Below are 27,879 nucleotides of genomic sequence, written 5' to 3'. Positions count from 1 at the left end.
TAATCTTCCAAGAGTAGCTTTCCCCACCCACCAGTGAATTTGGGCCTGGTATTTTGCACAACAGTATATGTTAACTTTTGGGTTGTGAGTTGTAGGAACAGCTGTAGCTTTCCTCTGGCTGCATCTGTTCATTTGATTAACAAAGATCACATGATATCCTGTCCACTTGCCAGCCTAACAGCTCCCTCCAGCTCAAGCAAACTTGCAGTCACAGATCAAGCTTGCTTTTCACAAACAATGACTGACATTTGCCTGAATATAGTGGCCAGGGCTACACAAATTACTCAAAAAAAAAAATGAATGACAGAGCCAATGTTCCTCAGCTCTTTCAGGGCTCCAGCAACATTTTATTAACTGGAGGTGGATTATTTGGAGAGCCTAATCACTACTCTGTCTAATCAACTCTGGCAAACACAAACCAGCCAGGCTGGAACCACAGAAATTCACACGTGCCTGTGCTGCAGAAGGGAAGCCAGGTCCTTATTGTAGGAAGTAAGGAAGAAATCTCAGAGATGAAACTCAGTCACACTTTGCAAAAGCAAAAGGGAGGGAGCTGGTTTTGTACAAGTCTGTGCTGCAGCCACTGCAGGGTTATTAGTTCTCCAGGAGAGGATGAGCATTCCTGTTGGCACATGTACCATTGCAGACATCTTCAGAGGATCTTGGGAACAGCTTCTCTGTAACACAGGCTCCTAGTGCACCCTTAATCCAGAGAAGAAAGATGCCCAACCCACCCCCAAATCCACTTGAAGGGCAGCTCCACCTCTGGCAGCACAACTGCTACAGCCACCTCTGCACTGCAGGTTCCTTCATTTGCTCTTCTTCTCTCTGCAGGCTGGAGCAGGAAAGGAGGCAATAGAAGTAATCAAAATATAGGAAAAAAAGAAAAGCTAAAATTGCTCACTAGAATGTCTTACATACCTGGGTGCTAAGGAACCCTAATCTAAAATGCTTAAGGATTTAGCTAGCTGGCTTCTATCCTTCAGCATTATTAACCTGCTTCATAACAGCATCAATGGGCCTAGCAAAGCCCTTTGAGTAAGATCTGTGTCCATGCTGTACAAAAACACAAGTGCAGCAGTCTAAATTATAAACATCCTAAACCCATTCTGATCCTCCTCAGCAGAGCCTGCAGTTTTTATTATGCTAATCTCCCAATAATCTTTCATCATGCTGACTTGCCACTTCGTGATCTGCTTTCCTGCAGTAACCAAGGTCACCTGGACTCGTGGCAGGTGCCTTTTCAAGGACCATATGCCACTGCAACAGGCAGAAGAAAAAATACCTTGCCCTTTGAAACTGTTCAGAATGCCAACTTTCCATTTTTGCTACAGTTCTCACATCCATGAGCTGAATAAAAGCTTATTTTCTGATGAGAAACAGAGGGTGGGCCAGTGACAGCTATTGGTTATGAAATTTGTACATTGAAGAGCTGAAGACTTTGCTTCATCACTCTGAAGCTGGAACCAGAGCAACATCTTCAAAAGGGTTTTTGTGTTTTTAAAGAAATGTGCAACTCCTATTCCTGCCTTAAAAACTTGACAAGCTAGCCGTCAAAGCCTCAGAGCAGAAAAAGACATCTATTTTTAGCAGTGTTTGAAATACAGATCCTGATTTCCTCAGTTCAGTAGTTTATCTAAAACATCCAACAATACATCAACCTTTCAAGGACAGAGACAGAGGCACTTGTTCAATGAGGCAAGACTTTCTTCAGTCTCAAGGCAGGACTACTGACAGTGCAAGCCCAGGCTGCACCTGCAGGACATCTAGCCCCAAGCTAAGATCATTATCCTTTTTCCCCCTTGACACCAAATTCCACAACTCACCAGGAAAATGGCATTTCAGATCCCCCTCTGCACTTATTCCAAACAAGATCTCGCACACAGATGCACAAATAAATAAATCAGAGCAGTGTGGGGTTTTAAAAGCAGAACACAAGTTTATTTACAATCAAGTTTTTATGGGCAGCTGAATAAATAAAAACTTTGCCCCATGTACTCTAATTCCCCTCTGCAGAAAGTGTCTGAGCGAAAGGCTGGGTTAGAGGGAGCCTGTCAGACCAGCTCCCCCAACCCAGCCCCTCCAAAGAAACACACTTCCATAGTAAAACACTATCGGGAAAGAAGAAAATAAAGTGCAAATAAAAAGGCAATAAAACGCTGGTGGCTTGTCTTGAGGCCCAGATGATGTGGAAAGGTTTGGCTGGATAAGGATATGCCAGGTAGCTCACACTCAGACACATCATGGTTCAGGGTGCCAGAACAGGGACAGAGCTCAGACACCGCTCCGTACCACAGAGGGCTCCAGCGCAAACGGGAATATTGCACGTGTGCTCAGGAACGGGGCAAGTGGCCTGGAATTGCCAGCACCAAAACAATGCATTTGGGATTTGATGCCACTGCTCCCCTGTGTACTGACAGCCGCCAGGACAGGACGGATGAACAGAAAAAGGAACCAAACATCTGTATTCCAGGACTGAAGTCACAGGATTACTACATTCCTCATCACTGCAGCACAACTCCTAGAACAACCTCGCCAAGCTTAGCTCTCTCCTCACACCAACTAATCAAACTGCCTGTGGTATAAAAAGATTAAAAAACCTCCTATTTTGTGATGCCCAAGCTGTTGAAGGGCATTTCAACACAAGGGTGCGGAAGTCCCGAAGAACAAACAAACCGTTGCCTCAAGAACCGATACACAGAGTTCACAGGATAGTGCTGGAGAGCCTGTGCCAGGATCAGAACAGATCTAAAATGAGCTGATGACTCAAAGGCAGAGCTGTCAGAGCCATGGGAGACCCTCTTTAAAAGCTGTTCCAACACTTCAAACTGCCTAGGACGTGTTTCAGGATCTTCTCACCCCATGCCTGAACTAGGCCACCAGAACAGAACACAGGAGACAGAACATGCTTTAAGTCAGCATACACAATGACTTCTTCCCAAAGTTTCCACCTCAGAAGTGCTGTAGATACATTTGTGTGACAGGATATTTGGCACAGCTGTCTGGTGAGGAATCCCGCTAGTATCTTCAGCTCCACGTGGTGCATAGATACTGCAAGTAAAGGCATGACTAAGTAGCATTCTCCATCTACAACAGCTAATCCCACTCCGAGTCCAAGTGCCACAGTGCAGTTTTGGCCATGAGAAGTCTCTGACTCAGGCTCCTTTCTCCATTGCTTTAGAACTTCCCACTGGAAAGCAAAGCCCATGTGCTTGTCCATATCCTGACTCTGGATGGATGTGGGCTCGGGTCTCCATGCTGTGCAGGCACGGAGCAGCACCAGCACATTCAGCCTCTCACCCTCCGTCAGTCAGAACTCAGCCCACAGCACAGCCTTGTTTCCTTTGTCCACACTGACCACGTGGGCACCCGATGGTGACCACGTGACTGCATTGATAGAAGAACTGAAAGGGAAGGCAAGAGTCAGTTTAAAAAAAGCTGAATTCCACAACAGCACTTGGCACTGGAATGAATTACTGTAATACTCTTATTGCCAATTAAAAAACCCACTTTCTCACATCTCAGGAGACTTGGGCTTTTAATAAGTCTGAGGGAGGTACAATTTCTTCAAAACATATGGAATGCACTTTACTAGAATCATATATCAGTTTAACAAGATAACAACAAATCTAATCTAATTCAATCTAGAAAATACTGCCATGAATCCACAAAGAACTTGCATATTAATTATTCTCACATGCCAATAAAAGTTGTAAAGCTGTACAACTCCAACTTTTTGATAGCTCAGCAAGATCCACAACCCAGATCTCCAGCCTAGGCTGCATGTCCCACTTCCCTCACCTGTGATGCTTTGCAAGCGTCCTCTCCAATTTCCCAGTAAGCACATTCCAGATGTAGAGGGCCCCATCAGCTGAGCCAGCAGCCACATAGTTACCATCAGGGCTGTCACATCAGACCAGGTGCAAAAGGCAAAGAACAATTTGCAAGTCAGCAATTTTCAGCTCACATCATCATTCCACCCACAACTTCCTAAGCAAGCAACTTGGCATTAAATAGTCTTTTAGGAGTTATGTGTTATCACCTGCTAATACTAAGAGGTGAAAGCACTTTGAAATCAGAGCATTTCCAAGAAATTGGATCAATATTTACAGATACACTCTGGCTTGACCAAGAGGTAACCTGGGACAAATTACAAACTCTGCCCCGTTTTTCTAGCTGTAACAGGGGACCACTGCAGTCAAGCATCAGGAATCACTCAGTTTAGCTGGGGAAAGGTTTATCAGGTATCTTGTTTACCTCTGACCTTACCTGAACACAACTCTTGTCCAGTCAGAGCCACATTTGAATCCCTGGGCACTGGAAAGTTAGAATCACATAACTGTTAACTCATTTATGAGAAGAGATACTGAAGACAATGTTAAGGATTTCTGTATGGTTTAGAATAAACTCCAGCTTTATCCCAATTCATGTTTCTCATACACCCTTCTCTCAATGGCACCTAAAGAAATTCTTTCCTTTAGAACAGACTTCTAAGCCTAGTTGCCTTCTTTAAAGAGAAACATGAGAAGATCCATTAGAGCAGATCTTTGCTGTTTCTAGACATTCTAGAGAACTCTGCCATATAGAAAAGCAAAGTGAGGAGACTGCCCTCTTCACAGAGGTCCTGGAAACCACTCCAGCACTAAGGCTAACCCACAATACAAGGTCCTGAAATTCACAGTGCTCCTGTGAGGAATACACTCACCTGAAGGTCTGCTTGACAGCACTGACCCGCAGATCAATGATCTTGAGCAGATCATCACGGGAACAGGTCAGAAGCTCTGTTCGCTCTGGGTTCAGGTCCAGAGCTGTGATTCTTCCAAACAGCTCCAGTTCTTTTACTATGCTTTCAGTCCTAAAGACAGAAAGAGGAAAGAAAAAAAAAAAAAAAAAAAAAAAGACAGCTGTGAACTAGGGTCCAGAAGCCAAACCAGTGCATCAAAACTTTGACCTGTCTCAATGTGGAAGAGAAGAAAAAGGATTACTGTTTTATCCTTACATTTTGTTTCTTTCCCAAGCTAGATCCCACCTTGTGGATAGCATTTCCAGCAAACAGTTAAGACACTACTTTCCTCACAACCCCACCCTAGAACAGCAAGTACTGAACAATGAAAAATACTTACCAGCAAGTATGCTGTCTTTCCAGAAAAGAAATGGCATCCCAAAAAAACAAAAAAAAACCCAACAAAAAGCCCACAAACCTATAATACCAAACAGCCCAAAGGGAGTGACAAAAGTCTCTTTAATGGCTTTTTGCTGCTTTTATAACAGTCTCCCCAGCTAGCAAGCTCAGGAAAAAGAGTTCCCTACTTTAGATTAACCTGACAGTAAACCCATAACCACTAATACACCATAACCTCTGCTACAATAGTTTTACCTGATATCCCAGAAACGAATTTTCTTATCAAAATGTCCACTCATTACACACTGCTCAGTACACACGATGTCATTGCAGCTAGATCCTGCAAACACTGTTTTTATACCTAAAAAGGAGAAACCAATGGCGACATGCTTAAATTCACATTGTCCAAACTGATGAAAACTAAGACAGAAAATAATCCCTAAACCCTCCCCCCACCATACAGTGGCAACACAGAGCAGTGCCCAAGGAGTGGCACAGGACAAATAGTCTTAAAATAATCCTGATTAAGTCTTCAACCTCTCTGCCCTTTCTCAATCTCCTTTGCCAGGACTTGAAAGGTTCCCATGACAGCTGCTTTACTTCCACTTCATATTTAGCCAGCTATAATTTGCTACTATTAAACAACATGAATCTGTCTCCTTGACCTATGTTTGCAATTCAGGTATCAAGGTAACTTTGACTCTCAAATGCTCTCTCAGTACAAGCAGGTTTAAGAGCCTCCAGTAGGAGAAAAAACAAGGAAAGAAGGTGTTGCTCCCAAAGAAAAACCTGGATCCTAGCAACTCCTTCATTTGAGATGCTGAAATTTTTGGTATGTTTCCAAGAGACACTTCCATCCACCTCAGAGTTAAAAACCTGGCCTCGCTCCAAGTTTTTAGTGGAAGACTAAAATACCTATTCCCAGACTGGTAAACAAAGACCACTCCCAAAACCAGCTGCTCTCAGTGTAATGGCATTAACAGTGCTTCCTGCACACACAGGATTTCTTATTCCAGGTAACAGGCAGAAAGAATTCACTTACTTAAAGAATAACGGAAAATGGGATGACTCCTAGCTTTTTCTATTTTTATACTGGCAAAAAGATTCAATAATTGATCTGACACCAGACTGCCAGGAGCATTCAGCAGAAGCACAAAACATGAATGAAAGGATGAAAGGTAGAATTTAGGCTTCCTTACAAACTTTGCTGCGGAGGTCCCAGAGCTTGAGGGTCCGGTCGTGACTTCCCGAAACAATACGTGCATTGTCCAGCAGGAACTTGGCTGACAGAACTTTACCACTGTGACCTGTAAGGGTGTGCTGGGGACACAAGATTGACATGGTCAAACTGAGGATTTCCACTTTCTCAAATTGTAATTTGCATGTCTCCTGCTTTGGTTGGCAGAAAAAACATCTATTACAGGTAAACAGAGATCACCATTGAGTAGGAGTGTTAATTACCAGAGTCCAGCCTGGAGCTGGGAAACACAGGTCACCTTTTGCTGCAGTTTCTCCAGTTACTCAGGAACCTGCCAGCTCCTTCCTCAACACTCTGTACACCTACATTTCCTGGACAGATGGCAATTGCAACACAGCCTTTCAGGACAATCCAAGGGTTAAAGCATGCTGAAAATGGAAATTGTGCCTTTCTGCTTTCATATGGAGCTTCCCTCGAGGACACAACAGGGTATCGAGTCTCAATTGTTATTACATCTTAAAGCCTGAAAGCTGAGACAACCAGGGATTTCAGAAAAACTCCCTACAGCAGCTTCTTTAAGTGCAGAGGGAGGCTCTCACATGAACCACATTGACTTAGAATTGCTCAACATTTACATACTAAATCACCAAAAAACCAATGAATTACTAAAGTAAGAGTTATGAAAAACAAGATAAATCTTTGTAGATAGTTAAGATTTTTTTTAAAAAATACTGAACAGAATATCAAATTACACAAAGCAATCTGGGCTTGGGGAAACACAAAATAAAAGCCCTTAAGAATGGAAAGAAATTGGAGCTAAGTTTGGGAAAAAACCCAAAACACCATCCCAAAAAGACCACCTTGTCTTGAGAAAGGAACACAAACTCCAACAAGGAGGATCTATCTTCCACTCTGCATCTCCCTTCTGCCCTTGCTGCACAGACATCACATACAGCTGTTATGTTTAGGCAGGGAGTTTTGGCAAAGTTTAGTGATTTCAGCTTTAGAACATCCTGCTTATGTGCAAGCCATGGAGAGCCCACAGTGCTCACACTTGAAACAAAGAGGACTATTTCATTTTGGAAACAATGAGTGCACTCCAAAGAATTACCAGAAGATTATGTGAACGTCTGCAGGTGTAACTAACCTTTTGCAGTGAGTAAGCTATGTCTGCTACCCTGGTATTCACTATAATCCACATCCAATAGTAGGTTTTGCAGCCAAGGAGAAGGTGCAAAAGAACTGATACTCTTCACTTTCCTGAGACTTGACATGCCCACACTGAAAACTACCCAATGAATTACAGTGCATCTGCTGGTTATAACCAACACTGAAATGTCAGAAGATCTGAACATCAAAGTAGTACCTTACTAAAATAAGAAGTTGAGGGAAAGTGTACCTAGGAAATGACAATTTAAAAAGGCTCTTGAAAAGCTGTGAAACTTTTCTTTTGGTCTATCAAAGGATTATTTTCAAATCAGAGCCAACTGTTAGAGAAGAATACGAGTACAAAGTACTTGGGAGGAAAGGAGGAACCTTTCAAAAGACATTGAGGATGATGTCCAACATGTTGAGGCCTGCTGCCTTGGACAGCCAGGCAGAGGGCTCCTTTTCAAGAATGCTGCTCCTGACTTAAAACAAAAGTCCCTCTTTGTCTTCTGCAAAGCCCTTTTCAGCAGCCTGTCCTTTGAGAGAGGCTGAATCATTGACGTGGCTCTCCATAAATCATAAGAAGCATTTAAAGTTCCCCAGAGGGGTACAAAAAAGTGTACACACACATTATGTGGCAAGGTTTTTCTAGTGGGGGGTTGTGTTGGGAAAATACACAGTAACTGGAGCTTCCTGCAAGGCTGTGTGGAGATCAACACTGTATTTTAGGTCTTGCTGTGAAGACCTTCAAGAGATAAAGAACCTCTCAACAAAAGGAACTATTAGAAGTGTCTGTAAATGCCCAATTTCCAAAACTGCCATGTCCCCATTAGACAAAACAGAGAATATAAGACAGAAAAAACTCCTTTGCCTAGCAAGACTCACCCGTAATCGATTGTCATCAACTGTCCAGATTCTGCTGGCAAAGTCATTTGAAGCAGCTAAGAGGTAAGAACCCTGTAAACACAAAATTCCTTTCAAATTCCTTCTGCTAGTCGATATGCAAACCAAATTAAAATATTTCCAATAAACCATTAAAACCATATTAGTGCTATTTTGTCAAGGGAAAAAAGGAATAAAACCAAAACCACAGTAGCAAATGCCACTATGGAAAGGTAATGCAACCCTCACCAAAGGGCTGTGGCACCTGCTTCTCCCCAAAATGGAAGGGTTTGTACATGGCTATATTAGATTATAAAAAGAATAATGTGTACCAATTATAAGAATAACCAGACCAGAAAAAGGATATTCATCTTTCCCTTCTACAAGAAAATGCATTCTACCCTCATCTGTTGTGGAGTTGCTTTCCTCTTTTTTATTTGGTTTTTTTTTTATTTTCTCAGAGGAAAAAAGCCCTGCATCATCTACCTCCCTGCTTAGAGAGGTCTCAAGAGTGGGATTAACCTGATTCTTGCAATTTTTGTTAAAATTCTAGCATTTTAAGCTAAGATCTCAAAAATTAAACCTGCCTGAGGAGAGAGAAATTAACTTGTTCAAGGCTTTAGGGTTAGGGCTTCCACAAGTCACCCATGATGGAGAATGGCCACCACAAAATTTATGCTTGCACTCCTGTCCATCACAAAATACTTTCCTGAATCCTTGTAATCCTTTGGTATCTCATCCAGGCAATTCCCACAGCAAGTGTGTTCAAGAAACTTGCCAAACCTCAGGACTAGTTTCTCCTGCAGATTAACAGCACATCTCTAATGAGCTGGTCAGTGTCCAAAAGAAGGATCCTCTTGGGTGCGTATCATAATTTAGCACAGAGAATCACCAAATGGCAGAAATCATATCAGCTTTGTGCTATGGAAGAGGTCTCAGCAGAAAAGTCAGATCACATGTCCAGTTAGACCAATCCAAGACCCCAAACTCCTTCAAGCAGGACTGTTGGATGCTGATCTCAGTCATGTCTCCAATGCTCCAGATGAACATGACCTGAGCACATCTCACACTGTCAGCAAACACTCTGCCAGCCACACCATTGCTGTGCCATGGCTGGGGAGAAACTGCTGGGAGAAGAGGGCATGGAACTGCAAGTCTTGGGATAATCAGACCTTTTACTATTCATCACAGACCTCAGTAAAGCACTTATGGAAAAAAAAACTTCACAGAAATAAAGCCTCAGTGTATTTGCTTCTTCTGTGCTGTTATGCCAGATTCAGTGGAATGCTAATTTCTTACTTTAAACAAAAATCCATACCAGCCAATGTCTGAGCTGCATATCATCATCTGAATTGTAAGGCAAGGATCCGAATTACAGACTGCATCTTTTCAAATACAGGTCTTTTGTACAATTTCAGCTACTTTCATGTTTTAACTCATTTCTTAGGTAACTTCAATTAGAATGGAAACAATAGTAGAAACAATAGTAGAGAACAACATAATACCATTAATTTATTCCCAACTACAAACAGTGGATATTGCACAGATACTCACAGCACTATCAAACTCTATGCTTGTAATCCCAGCGTTACTGCCAGAGAGGGAACCTTTGGGCTCACACCTATCTGCACAGAGAAAGATGAACAAAAACTTGAGCAATGGATTAGAGCAGAAGTTGCCACAAAATGACCCAAAAAATGAATTCTTTTAGCATCCCACCATGCCCCAAAGCAAAAAGGTTTACCTCCCAAGACTTCCCAAAGCTTAACCCTCCGGTCCATGCCTCCTGTTGCTAGTAACCGGGAGCCAGGGCTGAACTGCACCGCGTTCACCTCCCCATCATGTGCATCCTGAGGAGGGCAAGGAACACAACAGGCACCCAAAAGGGAATTAGCACACATCCATAACCCACAGAGCAGAAAGCTACACAACTTGAAGGTTACACAGAATCACAGCTGTGCATCTTTCAGAGGAAATAAAACCACAGACTGAAATTCTGCTGTGGCTGGTGGCACACAGACAGCAAAAGGGCTGATCCATATCTAAAGAAAAAAAAAAAGGCACATAAAAAAAAACAAGCAGCAAGGACTCAGCAGCAATAACAAACTACCAAAAGCCTTAGAATGCTTCCTTAAGATTAGGGTCTTAAGTCACACCAGAATAAAGAAAATTAGGAAAGGACAGGACAAAAAACAGTAACAGCTGAAGTGCTGTAGAAGGAAAGTAACTTCATTCCTCCATCTAGAGACAGCCATGGAACATGATCCAATCAGCTCATGCAACCATGGAACAATCAAGTCAGGCTTGAGTTAAGCAGGTCTGCTAGGAAACAGCACAGCAGATGCACTGCATTCACTGGGTGTGCTGGTGATTTTGCAGTACAAGTGTGACAGCACCTGCATGCAGAGGACTTGGGCTTAAGCTGTGCCTCCTCTCTGCAGATGCAGTGACCCCCCAGCACTTCTGCTTCTCACAGCCTAATGTTCTGAATTCTTGAACTTTTAAAACCTATGCTAATTTTAATAATAATTCATTTTTTATTCCTCTATTCATTTCACAGCTTTAGACTACTTACCTACACAGTATTACCACCACAATTGTAATTTATTTTAAGTATTTTCAGGACCCGCTCTTTCAAAACCAGCTTTCCTGGAAACCTGTATTTTTATGGAATTTGTTGCTTGAATGTAGTCTGCCAGCTCATATTTAAGGCTAATCACACTTCAAATCTGATCTTTCTGCAAATGCAGAGGAGCCATTCACAGCAAAACTGGTGAAAAGCCTTGCCTACAAGTTATGCCTGAAGTGACTGCCTTTTCCACCTCCTACTTGCCTCTCCAAAGGTGAGCCCAGTCTGCTCCCTGCATTGGCCAAACCTTTGCCACAGAGCCCTTGCATTAATTCCTAGAATGCTCTGCCAGACCTAGACATGTCTTGACCCTCCACCTGGGCCCAAAACACTGGAGCTAAAGCCTAACATCTCCTCACCTGATGTCCCCCATTCGAGCCAGCTCCAGCTTCATTTCAGTCATGACCCTGCTCTCACCTGAGGTGACATTGCCACTCCCTCCATCCACAACTTCCCCTACAGAATATGGTAACAGGGCAGGCAAGACTACACATGCTTCCCTGCTGCAATGAGCCCCACTGATACTCTGGATGAAGAAAATCAGTCATTTAATATCCATAAAAAACCCACATCCAGCTCTGGAGTGCCTAAGAAAGCTCCAGAGGCATATTCAAACCAGCAGCTGCATTACAAGACACATTCCTTTCAGTCACAAGACAATGACCTGCACAGAAACTTAGGTTTGGCTTTGTGAGGCCAAGGAACACATAAAGGAGGTCTCAGCTTGAAAACCTTTGATCATGCACAGCCAGTGAGAACACCCCATCACCGTGAGCTCCTCTTCACCAGGTTTGTTGGATTACATTTGGTGCCACAACTCCTTTTTCTGTGGAGAACTGGAACTGAATTAATCCCAAACTGTCAGCAATCTCTTCCTCCATCACTGCTCTACTATGGCATGATAGAATAGGGACTGCTGGGAGCCAAAGGGTAATGGGGTGGAATTTCCCTGTGCCCTCAGAAAACTTCTTTGTCATCATCGACCTCAGTAAGACAGACCTTGAGCACAGCTCTGAGAAACATGTGGGGTAAGAGTAAAATGGAATGGAATGAATTCTACCAAACCAAGAATTCCTTCCTGTTTGGCCGTGCTAACAGAAAGAGTCTCAGGATATCAGTTCCCACCTAGGGGATTCGCTTCCTCCAAAACCAGAACACAGAATGGCAGAGCAGAGAATTCCTTCTGTACTCACAAAGACACAAATGGCAGTAGTGGGCACTCTCACTTCTTTACTGGCACCTGGATGTGGCTCTGCATTGTCCTGGGGTGCAGGGAATGAGGACAGAGAACGCCTCCTGAGATGAAACAAAGCAAAAATATTTTAAAATGAGAAATGAACACTGTTTCTCTTGAATTCATCCTGATGTCTACCTGTCAATTAACTACTCTGTACAGAAAGTAAAAAATGGGGGAAGGTGCTTTTAACATCTTTTTTCTCATCCCATCTTTCAAAAATGACATTTGTCATGTAACACTATATTCACTTGTAGCTTTAGATATTTCACAGTTCACCACATAATTTATCTGAACTGATTACTGACCTCATTTTGGGGCAGTGTTTTAATGTTTTCTATAGGACGGGAACATGGGACTGGCTGCAGCTCCATTGTTATGTCTAGGAAGACTCAACATCATTTCAGCACTACATCCCAGGCAGCAAAAGGCTGTGTTCCAAAGCTTGGGCTGCTCCATTTAAGCAAAGACATCCACCTACTGCAGAGCTTAGCTTAGAAGGCCTGGCTCCACTCTGGATACAAAGCACAGAACTCAACAACTTATTGTAATTAACCCTACTAAAGGAGCAAAGTGCAGTGGAAAGTAAGAGCAAACCCCATGTATTCTCTCCACAGAGAGGGGCTCATTGCCTCTCTCACTGTTGATAGTTTCTAACCAGAGTTATCAACTGCAGAATCTAATCAGCACAATGCAGGGTTCCACATTACTTCAATGGAATACAATCACATGCTGGACTAAGAGTGGATAATGTTTTCACCTGGCAGTATCAGAAGACTGATGTCCCAAAAGGGGAGACTCAGACAGACTGGAGGGAAAGGTCAGAGGTCAGCACACGGCAAGATGGAAGAAACAGGAAGTTGAGGAGAACAAAAAAGAAAAAAAAAAAAGAAAGGCAAAAGCTAGAAGGAAGGCTGGAAATACTTGTTTGCATTCCCTGCATCACCAAGATTTTGGTGTACATTGAAACCAATAAACAAAACAAGGAGGTGAAAGTGTTCTAACCTACCCAAAGATATTACTGATAGAGTCCAGAAGGCCTCCAGCTGGCTGGGAGAGTCGCTTACTGAAGGAGGGGAGGACAGGTTTAAACCTTGTGAATAGCTTCTCCACATAAAGATCAATACAAACACATTTCATAGCAACACGTCTCTGGAAAGACTCCCTCCCCTCAGACCCAGCCCAGAGACAGAACACCAAGGCAGGCATCAATGCAAAAGTCATCACTAACTACAACTCAGAACACATTCTGTGGGTGAAGTTTCTTCAATGGCCCTCAACCTCAACCTGTCAATTGCTGGGTTTAGATAGAACAGTCTGCCAAGTCTGAAATTTCAATCAAATTAATCCATGATCTCATGTAACTACCTCTTACTTTCCACTCACTGCTATTTTAGACAAAAAACAAGATGCATTTAATCTAGGTGAAGATTATTTTCAGATTATTTCAGATAAACCCGGCTATTTGCAAATAGCTACTGCTACTGTGATATCAATATTCACATTGATATCTTGTAGAGTAATGGAGGCATAAAACAACAGGCATTGTGGTAGCCACATCATTAACTATATAGTTTTTAAATATTGTTTTCAAGATTAAACAAAGATTTCTCAGGCACTAGGGTAATTCAGTCAAAACAGCAAAGGAAAACCAGCACATCTAAAGCATGGCAACAGAGAGTACAGCACATGAGCTTCTACTGCTCTGGTAGAAGCACTAAACTGTGTTCCATCTAAAGGCAACTGGAAACCTAAGCTACATTCCCAACACTGTTCCAGCTCTACTGTGCCCCGTGTTCCCCCACAGTGACACGCTACAGGAACCTCCTGGTCACAAACCTGGATGTCCGGCTGACAGCTCGCACCGGAGAGGTTTCCTCAGCTGTGTCAGAGGTTTCATCTGCAAGCACTTCGATGTCATCATCCCTGCTGAAGTGAGAGAAAACACCTCCTTTTCAATCAGGCTCTGACAGCGGCAACTGACAGGATGGCACAGTTCCAGGGCCTGTCAGCTCCATGCCCAGCACACCCCAGGTTTCTGGAGCTGCAGCAACACACGGGTAGATCCAGATAACACACACTGATGCAACTGTCAGAGATGTAATTCAACACACATTGTCTGAAAACAGATATAGACAGCAACTAAATTTCAGGTTTTTTCCTTCCAGCTGCCAATTCCACTCACTGACAGCAGGGCTGGATTTCCACATCCCATTGTTTCTCAGACCTCCTTTTCAGATTCTCTTTAATACAGGCATCCTGTTTCAGCCTGTAGTACTAACTACATGCAGCATTGTAACAACCCACCACATGAGCAAGGCTTCACTACAGACTGAATGATACTTGCTGGAGCAGTTACAGAACAACAAATGCATGAGTTACTGCAACACCAAGTAGAGGTGATATCAGCACCTTTTTTGCTGTTTCAAAACAAGCAAGTGTTAAAGAAAGCACAAGAGGTTAATTGAATTTTCCTGCTTCACCTACACCAAGGACACCCTAATACTTTCTACACTGTTGTAATTCAGGTACAGCACTATTAAGTGTGAGAGCTGGTTTTGCTCACTCCATTTAAGTGTTGGTGGTCAGCTGAACACAATGTGAGATTCCAACCCATGTACAATAAATTAATTCAGCTAAGTTACTCAGCTAGTGCTGAAGATTTCTCCCATTAGTCACCATGGGCTCTGACAGCCTAGTATTTTTCCCTTCATGATGATTTTTCCTCCACTGCTGATTTTGCAGGACAAACTATTTTTAAACACACTTTACTAATGCCATTTGACTGAAGAGAAGTTTAAATTCAGCATTTAAATAACCAAATTGTGCCATCAGATAACACTCAACTGCAAAAGCATTTAAAAGGACAAAACCAACTAATCTCTCATTTCAGAATATAGCTGCACTTTAAATTCTAAGATTTTGGAGGAGAGTATACATGAAAAGACTATAGAAAATATATTCACTAATTGAATGTATCAAGCTTGTGGTTCAAGAAAATACTATCAAGTTCTGCTAATATTCATTTTTAAAAATATAAAGTTTCTACTATTAAAACTATGTGTAGCAAAAGAACTTTCCAGGTTAACAATGTATTTTTAAGTGAATATAAACACCAGGGCACACCCCCTGAAATGGTGCAGTTTTTCCCTTCAGTAAGCAGCCCATTTACACAACACAAACTCTCCAACTATAAAATCATCAAGAAGAAATCAAGGCCATCTCTGAAGCAGAGTTTGAGTAATATACAGAAGCAATTATGCTATCGGGTGTCTCATACTCCCTTTCCACCTGCCCCTCCTTCCTCTCCCAGCCTTTTGCACAGCCTCCCTTCCAGAGAGATGCACTGCTTCTCTCCTTTGCAAGGGCTTGCAGCACAGCTGCTTAATGTGAGTCTGTGATGTGAACATAAAGAGAAAAGACCTGCAGAAAAAGCCTGCAGGCTGCTCTGGTACCACTCAGCAGGGCCCAGGCACAGAGCATCAGATGCAGCAGTTCTAGAGTGGGCAAACACAAACACCCTGATCAGCCCAGCTCGGAGCATCCACAGCTCCCACTGCCCCCTGCAGCCCCCTGATCCCACAGCAGAGAGCCAAACACAGCAGGGCAAGAACAAGGGACTAGAGGGATTCTCTTCATCTTGCCAGGTAAAGTACTCCACTGTTCTTCCCTCAGACAATAAATCCCTGCCAGTATGGAAGCCAGGTATTTTCACCCAGGTTCATTCACTTAGTACCTGTTCCTACAGGAAATCCTTGAGCATGTTTATAGTCTAACATTTTTAAATCCAGGCATCTCCAGAGTAATTGTTTCATTACTTCACTGTTTCATGAAAAACTATCTTAAAGACCAAAGGCACATATCTTGTTATGAAAACATTTTTGTAACAACATCTATTGACCATATGAACCATTCCTGGGACTTAAAGTCCAAGCATCTATTTTCAGTCCTAAAAGAGCTCCTTCTTCTGTAAGTTCAGGTAGGGACAGTTACTGCACATTTCTGACTTTACACAAGAAGTGTCAACACTCCTCTACATCACCCAATTCAGGAGTAACAAAGGTACCATTTATCATGCTTCTGCATAAACCTGAGGCACAAACTGATGAAAGAGATTTTAAACCAAGACTGCTTACGGTTCAACAGGCAAGGGTTCTTTGGCAGCTTCTGCCAGCTCCTTCTGCAGCCTGGCCTGGCGTCTCCTAAGAAAAAGAACCCAAGGTTATTAAGAAAGAAAAACATCAACATTTTCTTAATCCCATTCCACAGGCTACCCTGCACAGTTTTGATGGGCCTCATAGGATTAAAAAAAAAATAAATAAAAGGAAAAAAAAAAAATCAGTCCCCTGCTCTACTTTTATCCTGCTTTTCATGGTACTCTGAGCAGGAGAGGCAGTTTTCTTATTGTGAGTAGCAAAAGACAAGATCACTCAAGTGAGGCAAGGAGGCAAAGTGAACCTATAGCCCTTTATGATCCATATGAATACGCACTACCTTGGAGGGTAAGAACTTGTCAAAGTAATACTTATGTTAGTGAAGCTAATACAAAACTGCCAGCTACTGTGAGACTAGTAATATAGGTCAGTCACCAGGTATCATTAGCTGGCAAGTAAGCTGAAACAATTCAGAAGAAAAATTATTTTGCAAGGAAAAAAAGCCTTTTTTAAAAAAATTACTTTTGCAGTAAGTTTTACATCACTCATGGCAGATGCTCATTCTAGAGAAATGCAAAAAACACTGGAGTTAATCAAGTCAAAAAAGGATAAAACTAGGAGCAGGATAAGATGAAATATGAACGAGAGAAGTCCAAATATAATACCAGCAAAACCCCACAGTTTCTATCTGTTTTATGATCTTCAGCACACAGTTAAATGTTGCTAACGAAACAAAAGAACATGTTTTATTCATTTAAAAGACAGGAATGTTTTAACGCAGTGTCAGTCTGTGTCGGCTGGAAAAAGTTCTGGATTCTCACTGTGTTGCACAATAATAGAGATCTCAGAGGTCAAAACTAAATCTGGTTTTATCCTATGCCCTCATAACTGAAAAACATACCAGTTTTATCAAACAGAGGTCATGGATCTCACCTTGAATCCTTTTCATTTTCTGCATTCAAACGATTGGCTTCTTGTGCTTTCTCTGCCATCCAACGTGAGACCAGCTCCTGGTTGTCCTCAGTAGTTTTCCTTAGTTTCTCCTCCAAGGCATTGAAGGTGATCTGGAGAGCATCATATTCATCTTTCAGTGTCTGATTAGCTCGCTCAAGATCTTGCAGTTTGCTACGCAATTCCTGGCACTCCGTTTCCAGTTCAGAAATCTTTTGCAAATACTCTGCAATCCTGGAATGGCAACAAAACATACAAAACCATGAGGACCTCCTTTGGGACCTGTGCCATCTTCCTCTTGCTGTTTGCACAACGCCTCACAAAGGCATTTTTAGCCCTGGGCTAAGACTCCTAGAGAATATTATAACTCCAATAAAGAACTCCATCAGAAGTCTGGTCACTGACAAAACAGCTCTTACTCACTTGGCTTCATTCATCTGCATCTCTTTGTCCTTCTGCTGCATTTGGTTGTTTAAATCAATTACAGACTGGGCCAGCTGGAGAGAGGAGAAAATTTCATTACAAACTGCAGGGATGTCAGTGGATAACATACTGAGCAGCCTTCAGTGCAAGCACAGACTCATCTAGCATTAAAAGCATGGATCACACATTTCAGGTATTTTTTTACCCCAGCTTTCTATGCAGATCTGCTACACAGGTCATTAAATCAGAGAATCCACTTTCAAAAATAAATTGTCAAGAAGCTGCTGTCCTTTGCTGTCTCATTCTCTTCCCTCGAAAAGCTTCATTAACAGTCAGATCAAACAGAATGTATATAAAAGAAATTTTAGTAGTGGAAAAATTAATACAGAATTCTAAAATTGTCAAGTAAGTAAACAAATGAGTACTGACAACCAAGAAACAAATCATCCTGTTAGGGCCAGAACAGCCATTTCAGGAGACACACAGCTCTCACTGTGAACACAGGTGCCACCAAGAGTTTCCTCACAGAGGAAATAGCTGGTGGAGTGCCTGCAGAGCACAGAGAGGCAGAGGCCAATGCTGCAGCTGCCAGCTCATACCTTACCCAGCAGCACGGCCTCAGCTGCCCAGAAGAAGGGAGGCTGATTTCTGGGAAGAGTGCCTGCCTGTGTAAGCGGTTTTAGGACACCAGGCTGGAAGCAAAGAAACTATTCTGAGTGCCCTAACCACTTGGTGCACACCTCCCAGAGAAAACAGTCTCCTCTTTGGAAAGCTCAGAATTGCCGACACTGGAGCTTCTCCACACCTCCAGTGGGGTGTGATCAAAGGAGCATTTTCCAGGCCATTCATACCTTTTCCCTATGAAAGTGTGCAGTTCCATTCAGGTTTCAGACTCATTCAGTCCACTGCTGAGATTTTATAAACCAAATTCTGCCGTTGAAATTCCCTATCTCCTGGTCAAAAAAAACCCCCAAAATAAAAATCCAAGAGGTCTGGTTTTTCCTCTCCTCCAGGCCCAAGTGAGAATGTTACAGAACTCCTGGGCTCTGAACCAGCACTCCCCTTCCAGCTTAGCACTGTGGCTCTTTCAGTCTTGGCTGGTGCTGCAAAGTGAGACCAGTGAAACCACACACAGCCCCCTATGCCCCACTCACTCTAAGTCTTTTCAGGTTACTAGTGTCATATACAGCTCTGTGGCCCAGATCAGTTCCTTCCTCCTCTAATACAGCTAAGAACCTATTAATGAAGCAGAAAATTCAGCACTTAATAATCATGCCATGCTGACAATAGAAGCTCTCATCTCCTGGTGACAGTATTACAGACCAGCCTGTGTCTGGTTGATTTTAATCATCAGAAATTGGGGAAGCTTAAAAAGACTCTAGATGAAAGGAGGAAAAAATGATGATTAATGAGCCTGGTAAAATCATGGTCAGGCTCCCAAAAGGCCACACATGGACCACAGAGAACATAAGACTTTCCAACCTCGCCACGTTTCTTGTGCAGCTCAGTCAGCTCCTCCTGGTGCTTTATCTTCAGCTGGGCCAGTTCCTGCAGCTGAGCGTCGTTCCATGTGCTATCGTGTCCTGGGCTGCAATTGGACAGAGAAGAACAAGACATGTCCCAAACTAGAATCCAGCTCTTTCTGTGCCTTTGCCAGGGTCCAGACATTGCCTCCCTTGGAAGCTCTGTACACCAGGGACACAGGTGACTCATAACAAACCACATCACACAGGACTGGAAAGTTACATCTCCTGAGCACTAGATTCACTTTTTGTACATTTCTAAACCAGTATTCGAACTCCAAGGGAAGATAACTAGCTTTGTTTAAATTTGCATGAAGATGACTGAGTCTTAGAAGTACAGTCTCTAAATTCTGGAAAAAATTACAAATATTTTACCACCCTGATTTGTTCTGGAGGGAGCTGTTAGAACTTGCAGATGCAAGATGTCTGGAGAGGGTACAGAACCAAAAGCCAGGAAACCAAGGGAGCATTCCCAGGCCCTTGGGTTTACAGTCTCAGGTGTGTCACTCCTCCTGAGAGGAGGAGTCACTCCTCCATTGGCCTGACTATACTCTTTTTGAGCATAAGTTTTCAAGTGGTTGCTAACTGCATTTTTCAACACTATTACTGTGAGATAATCTTGAACTTTTACATATAAGAACATTTATGTCACCCTCTGCCCCAAACAACTATGGAATGTAACATTTATCACTCGTGTCTCTGAAAACACAGAGGCAGGAACAGAGAAAACCAAGTTTTTTTAAAGTATATACACACAGACTCTGAGCACATTATCAGCTGTATTTGGAATTACAGCTTCTTAAAAAATCATAATTTTAATTAAAACATCATTATATCAGACAAACAGAATAAGGTAATTGCATCCCTTTCTGCAGTCATTTTGTGTTGTAAAGTTCAGGGAGAAACAGATAATCCATCCAAATGTCTCACAGTGATATCAGTAACCTGATGCTCTTCTAAAGAAACAATCAACCAACTCCTCACTGAACTAATGCTGCACTAACTGCATTTCCAAAAAAATGTGTGCAAACAGACAAGAAGCCAAGTCCTGTGGTAATATCCAACATATCCTACAGCTCCAGCCAAACATACCCCTACAGCCAGCACTAGATACTACTCCTTGACCCTGAGGGAAGTAAACACACCTTTCTTCAGCTATCTAGGATTAGAAAAGTCATTTTGTTTCAAAAACCTGTCATATACTGAGCACAGTACAAGAGTTCAGCTGACTATTTACTTTCAGATGCTGCTTCTGTGTCTTTCTTCTCATCCACATTTGGTCCAGCATCTCTTAAGACATGGCATTCAGCCAGAACACAATTCCCATAAACTGAAATGGTTCAAGACAGCTACAGCCATCAGAAAGCTTTTGGGAACTTTCACATGGGTGTTAAGTCCAGCCTGCTGGAGTTTTGCCTGCAATTCCTGTAAACCCAGGAGGAAACTTCTTCCCTCTCTGCTATACTGATTTGTTTTGTATCCAATTGTACATGCTCATACAGCTCCCTGCTCTAGAGGGGTTCTGGTTTCAGGCCAAGAGCAAAAAGAACCTCAATAGAGGAAGCAATTTTTACAGAAGTAGGAATTCTGAGCTCCTTGGCCCTGCCTTCTCTTCAGGTACACTGAGGGCAGAGCTGGCCAGCCCTTACCTGGAACAGACAGGCTGTCCTGTTCTGGCACACAGGTTTGCTGTGCAAACACGAGCAGAACCAGCAGCACAACGCCTGCCTTCAGCACAAGTGCTACTCCAGCTTAGGGAGGAAGCTTCCCAAGAAATCCTATTAAAAAGCAGGCACAAAACACCTTCCTTTTGGCATCTGGAGCTTACTTAGGACTGACACTTTGCAATCATAGTTTATTTCTGTTCTCCCCTTTCATGTGATGACACAGATTGAATGAAATGAAATCATTAAACCAGTCTATACTCAATAGGAAGAGCAGAAAACACAGTAAGTGTTACAAGGCAAACAGACCAGAAGCAGCAGGTCATTGTGGTCCACCTTCCCAAACCTGGCCAGATCTTTCTGTGCCACATACTCTAAACCTATTGTAACTTCATCACAGGCTTAGACACAGCTATAAGTTATATTCAGTCCACCAGAATTTAAGTTTGTTGTGTGCCAAGTCACTGTAGGGATCTGGGAGTTGTTTGTGTGAGGCATCAAACAGGTTTAGGTTACAAGGTGTACAACAAACAGCAGCTGACAAAAAAGGAGTGTTACATACCTGATCTCATGTCTGCTCTGTATGTCATATTTTTCTGCTTGAAGTTTATCAGCCAGCACTGCATGAAGGTCTGACTTCTCCAGCAGCTTGTTATCTGCAGGAGCAAAAAGTGCACTTAAGACAACCAGAAAGCAAATCCAGAGTCCCATCTTCTCCTGCCTAGATCACTAGCTGTGATCTAGACCCTTTAATTACTGTGACACAGCCAAATGCTACATGAGCCTCCACCACATCACTGTGTCTCCCTCCTCTTTGATCTTAACAGGTTAAGGCACCATCCACCTACAACCCCAGGAACTCCTCATTAATCCAGGTACTGTGTTGGACAGGTCTTATGAAAGCTTAATAGAGAAAGAGAGAGCAACTTCTCAGGTGCATGGCTATCTGCTAAAACAGAGTAGTTCAAAGTTCACACTCTCTGCAGATCCCCAAAGGACAGCAACCAGGAGAACAGGCCTCGCAGAGAGGCCAAACCCAGCTCTGCCGTTTGTTTCCTCCTACAGCGTGTGGAACCCCCCTGCCATCCTGACACAGCTGAGGCAGGAGGGGGGCGGGCAGGAAAGCCCTGAATAGAGAGTGTTGGCCCCTGGATAGCTCCAAATTTTACAAAAGACCATGAGCAGGGTCAATAGCACTATTGTTCTCGGTTCCACAAGCAACTGGGCGGGAATTGTGCAGACAATTCAGACATTCAATCACTGTCCAGAGCACAAAGCGCTCCAGCCTCTCAAAGAACTGAAACAACTACTTATTTTCCCCGATGAAGCAGAAACTCCAGCTTTCCTGTTATTACAGACATGTCCCAAACAATCCCGTGAAAATGGCTCGGCCGAGGCCCCTGGGACCCCGTCCCAACACGGCTTTCCCACTTTTGAAGAAGAGGAGAAATCCCCGAATGATTCGGGCTGGAAAGAAGCACGGTGGGTCCCCAGGTCCCAGCTCCCTGCTCAAGCAGGGTCATCCCCATAGCACAGAGCACCAGTGAATCAAGTTCTGGAAAACCTCTAGAGAGGAAGACTCCACACCCTCCCCACTGAGCAGAGTCTCCCTGCACATACTGATGGGCATCGGTGAGGGAGAAGAGAAGCGCTACTTCGGCCGCGCCCCCGCCGGGCCCCGCTTACACTGGGCGATGATCTCCTCGAACGCCTGACGCTGCAGCCGGTCCCGCCGCCGCAGCTCCTCCGCGATGTGCCGCTTCCAGGGGGGGAACCCGGCGGCGCGCAGCCCCGACGCCATCTCGGCGGCAGGCCGGGGCGGAGCGGGCTGGGGCGGGCAGATTGGGCGGCGCGGCGGTCAGAGAGGCGGCGGGAGCGCCCTCAGAGCCAGAGCCAGGCCCGGGCCCGCGGCCGCGCCCCCACACCCGCCATGGCGCCGCGCTACGTCAGGGGCCCTCGCGTCTGTGCGGCGCGCCGCGACCGCGACACAGGCTGTCCTGCCACTGCCTGACGCCGCCTGCCCGCCTTCGGCGCCGCCGAACCCAGCAGCGGTGTCCCCAGGCCGGATGGCGCCGCGCGAGATCGCGCTGCGAACGTGGAGGCGGGGTCAGCCTCAGACGGGAAAACAGGCACTTTCTGAGGCGAGGAGGCCCCGCGCCGCGCCATTTTGTGCCCTTCGTGCAGGCGCCATCTTGAGAGCGGCCCTGCGGCCGCGTTGAGCACGGCAATGCCGCCATCTCGAGAGTGGCCAACCCGCCATGTTGGAGCAGCGCATGCGCACAGACTGCCCGCTGTGGGGGGCGATGGCCGCGTCGGGTCACAGAGCCCGAGCCTTCCGCGGGCACAGCGCTCGCAGTCCCCGCAGGGCTGGCAGCACTGTGTCATGCCAGTGGCACCGGCGGGGCTTTGGTGAGGTGAAGGGCTCGTGCCCGTGTGACAGCGGGACTGTCCGGCCGCCACGCCTCTGCCTGCCACTATTAAAGCACGGGTGTTACTGTGAGCGAACATTAGACATTTATTAAGGGAGAGCAAGAGAGCGGAGAGAATGTTGTACTACACTATGCAAATATCACACCAGCAGTGCCATTTGTTGAGTGTCTTTGTGCTCTTTCCCCCTTTTACAGACACCACGCTCATCGCCTGCCGGGGGAATCACAGAATAACGGGATGGGGTCAGGCTGGGAGGACCCACAGTGGCTCATCTGGCCCCACCTCCCTGCTCCAGCAGGGCCGTCCCACAGCACAGGGCCTTGGATTGTATCCAGAGGATTCTGTATTATCCCCTGTAAGGACAGTCCAGATTCTTTCTGGGCGCTCTGTTCGGGGCTGGGGCACTGCCCTGGGAAGTTCTGTGTAGGGGGAACTCGTTGGGATCAGTCCCTGCCCGTTTCCCTGATGCCATTGCTGAGCCCCCAGGGCACAGCCTGGGCTCTGCTTGGAGCTCTCGCTGTTGACAGGGGCAGACAGGGATGAGGGCCCCTCTCGAGGCTGAACAGCCCCAGCTCAGCCTTCAAGGAGGGGGGTGGTGAAATGAAATGGAGCATGAGGCTTTCTAGGAAAAAAACCCTAATTTGGAACACAGTAGAAGCTACTATGCAACCCTCCCTGCAGTCCCACCTTCCGGCCAGCCTCGTGAAAAAGCCACATGTTCTCTGGCAAATGTAAAAATCCATAACAACTCACTCCACTGCTCTGCTTCCAACTGCTTAATGAGCGGAAAAATGTGTGCTTATGTCTTCACAATTTGATGGCTGAAGAAATGGGTATTAACGTCTTTGGAATGGGTGTTGATGTCTCTATTGACTTTGGGGAGCAAGTTCCTTAGCAGGCCCAGACAGTTCGGGCTCCAGTCTGCATAAGGCTGAACTTTGGGGTGAAATGGCCAGGTTCAAGGGGGGAATATGGGGTAAGCGGTTTGGGAAGGCTGAACCTCCCTAGCAGCTCAGCCAATGGGGAAGGGAAGAGGAACACACACTGGGGGTTCAGAATAAAAGGGAGGCTGCGCCTCTGAAGCCTTGAGAGAGAAAAGCCTGCAGGTGCGTGGCCCGGTGGACTCTCTCCCTTTATTTGAATAAAGGTGAAGGACTCCTCTGCCTCCTTTTGGACATAAGCCTCTGGTGTTTGTGGATTTTCCTGACATTAACTTCCTAAGTAATGTGTTAGGTAACCATATTATTGTAATTTAATTAGAAGCCGGGCAGAACTCATAATGCTTTTTGTCTTGGACTGCCTAAATTGCTTTGTTTTTCTTTTGAGTAAGTAAATGAAGATGCAATTATGAAATTGTAACAGCGTGAAATAGATGATTCACTACATTATTAGACAGGAGGAGAGTGTGCTGCTGGTTGAGTTAATAATAGTTCATGCTCTGTCTTACAAAGTACACAATGCACGAGGTTGTGTGCATTCTCTGTAAAGTTGATTTGGCAAAGTGTAAGCACATAGCCTATTTCATTCTACTGATACATCATAAAATCAAATTAGTTGTTTAAAAACTTAAAATTACCTGTAACTATGTGAGAAACAAGTTAATGGGAATTGGCTTTCACAGGGTATTATATGAATTGATATTAAATATTATAATGTTTAATATTAATGATATAAAGTGGTTGATGTTGTTCCAATGGCCTAGTTGTGAGGATGGTTTTGTATGTTTTAATGTGGATTTATGAGTTCACATTGGACAGACTGTTGCTAGCCAAACCTTTGAGACACAACCTTAAAAGGAGTAGAACTCCATCCAATGATAACCTTGATGACCACAGTGACAAAGCTCCGTCAGTGCCAAAAAGAGTGCCAGGGGGTGGGACAGTGTAAAATCAAAATAAATATGCATAAAGCTGATACAACACTGAGGTATAAAAGGCGGAGCTGCCATTTTGTGCACGAGCCTCTGGCATTTGGCCCACACTCCCAGCGCTGTCCCTTTTATTTTGTGAATTTTTTTATTGTTCTCAATAAAACTTTTGTAACTCTTTGCCACTCAGGGTCTGGATTGTTTATAATAACCGTAAGATTAAGTCCCAATTCTACAGCTATAGTTACTGAACTCCTGAAGGGCAGTGCTGAGAGCAATTCATCCTGTCAAATCTTCTTCTCTATGTCTTTATCCTTTGCAGGGAAAGAGGAAAGCAACCAAAGCATGAGGAAAAGGGAAAGTCAAAGATACAGAAATACAAGGATCAGACTGAATAACTACTCTCCTGAGGCTTCTACCTTGGCTTTAATATATAATCAGCCCCAAAGTTCCTCACTGAGTTTGAACTGCCAACCCTCTGGTTTTTTTTTAGCCTCTCCAGAAAAAAAATCCTTCAGCTCATTTTTGAGAGCAGGCTTTTCTCACTAAGACTGGGAGGGAAGATAATTGTCCTCTATTTCTTTCAGCAGGGCAGGAAAAATAATCAGTGTGAGTAGAAAAGACATGGGGGGGAAAAAGTCCTCAAGCATTAGATAAATGAATTATATCAAACATTACACGTTTTACTGTTTACAGCAGCAGCTAGAACGTTCCAAGGGAAGGACTTAAATTGTCATCTGTATATGTTTGAATTTATAAAAATCACACTACATTACAGATGTCTACCTTTCTGTAATCTGTGATTTCTGAAGTGGGCAGGACATCCTGATTTTCTTTACAGTACCTGCTAACAATGCTTTTCCCACTACAATACAATATTCTTAAATATATCTGAGGTTTCTGGAAGTCATTCCAATAGCACATCCCTGCTCCATGTCATCATCTGTCATCCTGCTCTCTTATATCCCCAAGAAGTGTAAGAACGTGTGACAAAACAGCTTGTTCTGGCTGAAAGTGGCTTTTTCACTTGAAGCACCTATCTGCCACCAGCAGCATCCAAATCTGGCAATTTGTTCAACACTTTAATTCAGAAGTAAAAATTTTAGACAACCAAATTAGCCGGCTTGTCAGAAAGCTCCTTCTGCAGTGAAGAAACAAAAACTGTGCCTCCAAGGAATTTGGCACTCCACATCCATAGAGGGAAAAGCAGGACTTCTGGTGGAGACATGTCCAGCTTTAGCCAGCACATTTCAGGAAGAACTGAGAATATCAAAGTAGCCCAGCAGGAATGACAAATGTATATAGGAGATTTGATCCAGAAGAAAGACTTGGACAGTTGGAATTGTTTACCCTAACAAGGATAAGACATATGGGAAACATGACAGCACTATGTAAATATGCACATCAGAAAATTGAGACAATGCCCTGATCTGCTTGTTCATATAGGACAGGATTACATTGAAAGGGCCTAAAGTTAACCCAAAAAATGGCCACTAGAGATGAGGAAGGGCTGGTAAAAGCTGGTAAAGCTCGGAACAGGCTCCTTGAGGCAGATGAGAATCTCTGCTGGTAGAGGATTATAAGGCCACTTGAAAAGATGGTGAAGGGTTTTGTAGTGAGTCTGATCTCTGTATTTTACTCTTTGATGGTGTGATGAATGGATTGCAGGGTCCCATCAGAGCCCCCTCCTGCCCAGTTCTGATTATGAGCTGGCTGTGTGGTAAATGACACTCAGGTGACAGAACAGATCCCTGATCTGAGGTGAGTAGAGCAGGTTCTGATGGGATGCTTCCCTGAAACTTGGTGCTCAGATTAACCTACATCCTTTACTGCGAAGTAGACATAAATTCTGTGCTAACTCTCCATCCTTTCTGTTGCAAAGGTCTCTTTTTATTTTCCAGTCTCTTTGCTACCTTTACTTTCTTCCCTTGTCTGACCTATTTCTATGAGAGAGAGCTTTTACATCCCTTCTGCTGGGTTCCTTCTCCTTCCACCAAGTCTTTGTTGCTTTTCTGTAACCTTTCTGCATGTTGATGGACAACTTTATCCCTTTCCATCCATGCATTCTCTCTCCAGCCCAACATTTACTACCCTGTTCTGTGCCATCTTTATTAGTTATGATATAATCTAATACTTCATGATAAGAGAGACTAATTTGTTTTCTATGTAATCTAGACTAGACCTTGGGAAAAAATGCAGTAAAGTGTTAATAATAACTGTAAGGTGTAGCAGATTACCATCCCTGGCACAGAATAGTTTCAGTTAAAGAGAACCACACAAGTATGGAATAGCTGAGTCTGGATGGGCCTCTGGAAATTCTTCAGTCCAAGCACCACATTCAGCAGACCCGTGCCTTGTTTTTTGTGATGGCTTCTGCAATACTGGGGTTTGTAAAACAGTTCTGATCACAATTTTCTGAGAGCTACAGAAGAATGTCAGTTAGTTTTTATCTAAAAGGGTACGCTGAAGTATCCTTTAGTTTAGCTGACTTGGGAGCTAGAACAAAGATTATCTGCAAATAAAATTAATGAAACTGAATAATGGTAATGAACTGAGAACAGAAGTTCAGGGAAATTTGGTGATGCATAATGAGATAATGCTTTGTGATGATGCATAATAAGATAATGCAGAAAAAATATAGCAAATTACAGTA

At 43.8% G+C, this 27,879-nt stretch overlaps 1 protein-coding gene and 2 non-coding genes across 6 annotated transcripts; all 3 read right to left on the bottom strand.

Annotated features, from left to right (window-relative positions):
- ATG16L1 (autophagy related 16 like 1) lies at positions 1-22,773 on the bottom strand. 4 transcript variants are annotated; one of them, XM_054282334.1, is made up of 19 exons: positions 22,616-22,773; positions 21,492-21,585; positions 19,225-19,330; positions 17,743-17,816; positions 17,302-17,553; positions 16,351-16,416; positions 14,054-14,140; positions 13,224-13,280; positions 12,975-13,022; positions 12,174-12,276; positions 10,096-10,201; positions 9,906-9,976; positions 8,355-8,426; positions 6,322-6,442; positions 5,378-5,483; positions 4,706-4,855; positions 4,270-4,317; positions 3,802-3,903; positions 1-3,404 (listed from the first exon to the last, which is right to left on the bottom strand). In XM_054282334.1, exons 1-19 carry the CDS (start codon positions 22,728-22,730, stop codon positions 3,311-3,313), a joined length of 1,872 nt encoding a protein of 623 aa, XP_054138309.1. In that variant the 5' UTR covers positions 22,731-22,773; the 3' UTR covers positions 1-3,310. The 4 variants fall into 4 exon arrangements, with proteins under 4 accessions (XP_054138309.1, XP_054138308.1, XP_054138310.1 ...); XM_054282333.1 differs by having other exon boundaries at positions 2-3,404; positions 14,054-14,143; XM_054282335.1 differs by lacking the exon at positions 12,975-13,022 and having other exon boundaries at positions 2-3,404; positions 14,054-14,143.
- On the bottom strand, positions 9,283-9,545 carry LOC128941325 (small Cajal body-specific RNA 6). Its single transcript, XR_008483511.1, has one exon. It is a non-coding gene; the product is annotated as a small Cajal body-specific RNA 6 (non-coding RNA).
- On the bottom strand, positions 11,696-11,965 carry LOC128941326 (small Cajal body-specific RNA 6). Its single transcript, XR_008483512.1, has one exon. It is a non-coding gene; the product is annotated as a small Cajal body-specific RNA 6 (non-coding RNA).
- Positions 22,774-27,879: the final 5,106 nt, after the last annotated feature.

Source organism: Melozone crissalis, unplaced genomic scaffold (assembly GCF_028551555.1).
Source record: "Melozone crissalis strain CALT ecotype California unplaced genomic scaffold, PUWL_Pcris_2 ptg000034l_1, whole genome shotgun sequence".
Classification (NCBI taxonomy): domain Eukaryota; kingdom Metazoa; phylum Chordata; class Aves; order Passeriformes; family Passerellidae; genus Melozone; species Melozone crissalis.
This window is presented reverse-complemented; position numbering and strand designations above follow the sequence as displayed.

Excerpts from the sequence above, each read along its gene's own strand:
- ATG16L1 (XM_054282333.1), bottom strand. The coding sequence starts at position 22,730 with ATGGCGTCGGGGCTGCGCGCCGCCGGGTTCCCCCCCTGGAAGCGGCAC. Across the intron at positions 13,281-14,053 it reads GCTGTCAGCCGGACATCCAG|TAAGCGACTCTCCCAGCCAG; the intron begins GTTTGTGACCAG and ends CCCCTCCTTCAG. Across the intron at positions 10,202-12,173 it reads CTACTGCCATTTGTGTCTTT|GATGCACATGATGGGGAGGT; the intron begins GTGAGTACAGAA and ends TGCCCTCCTCAG.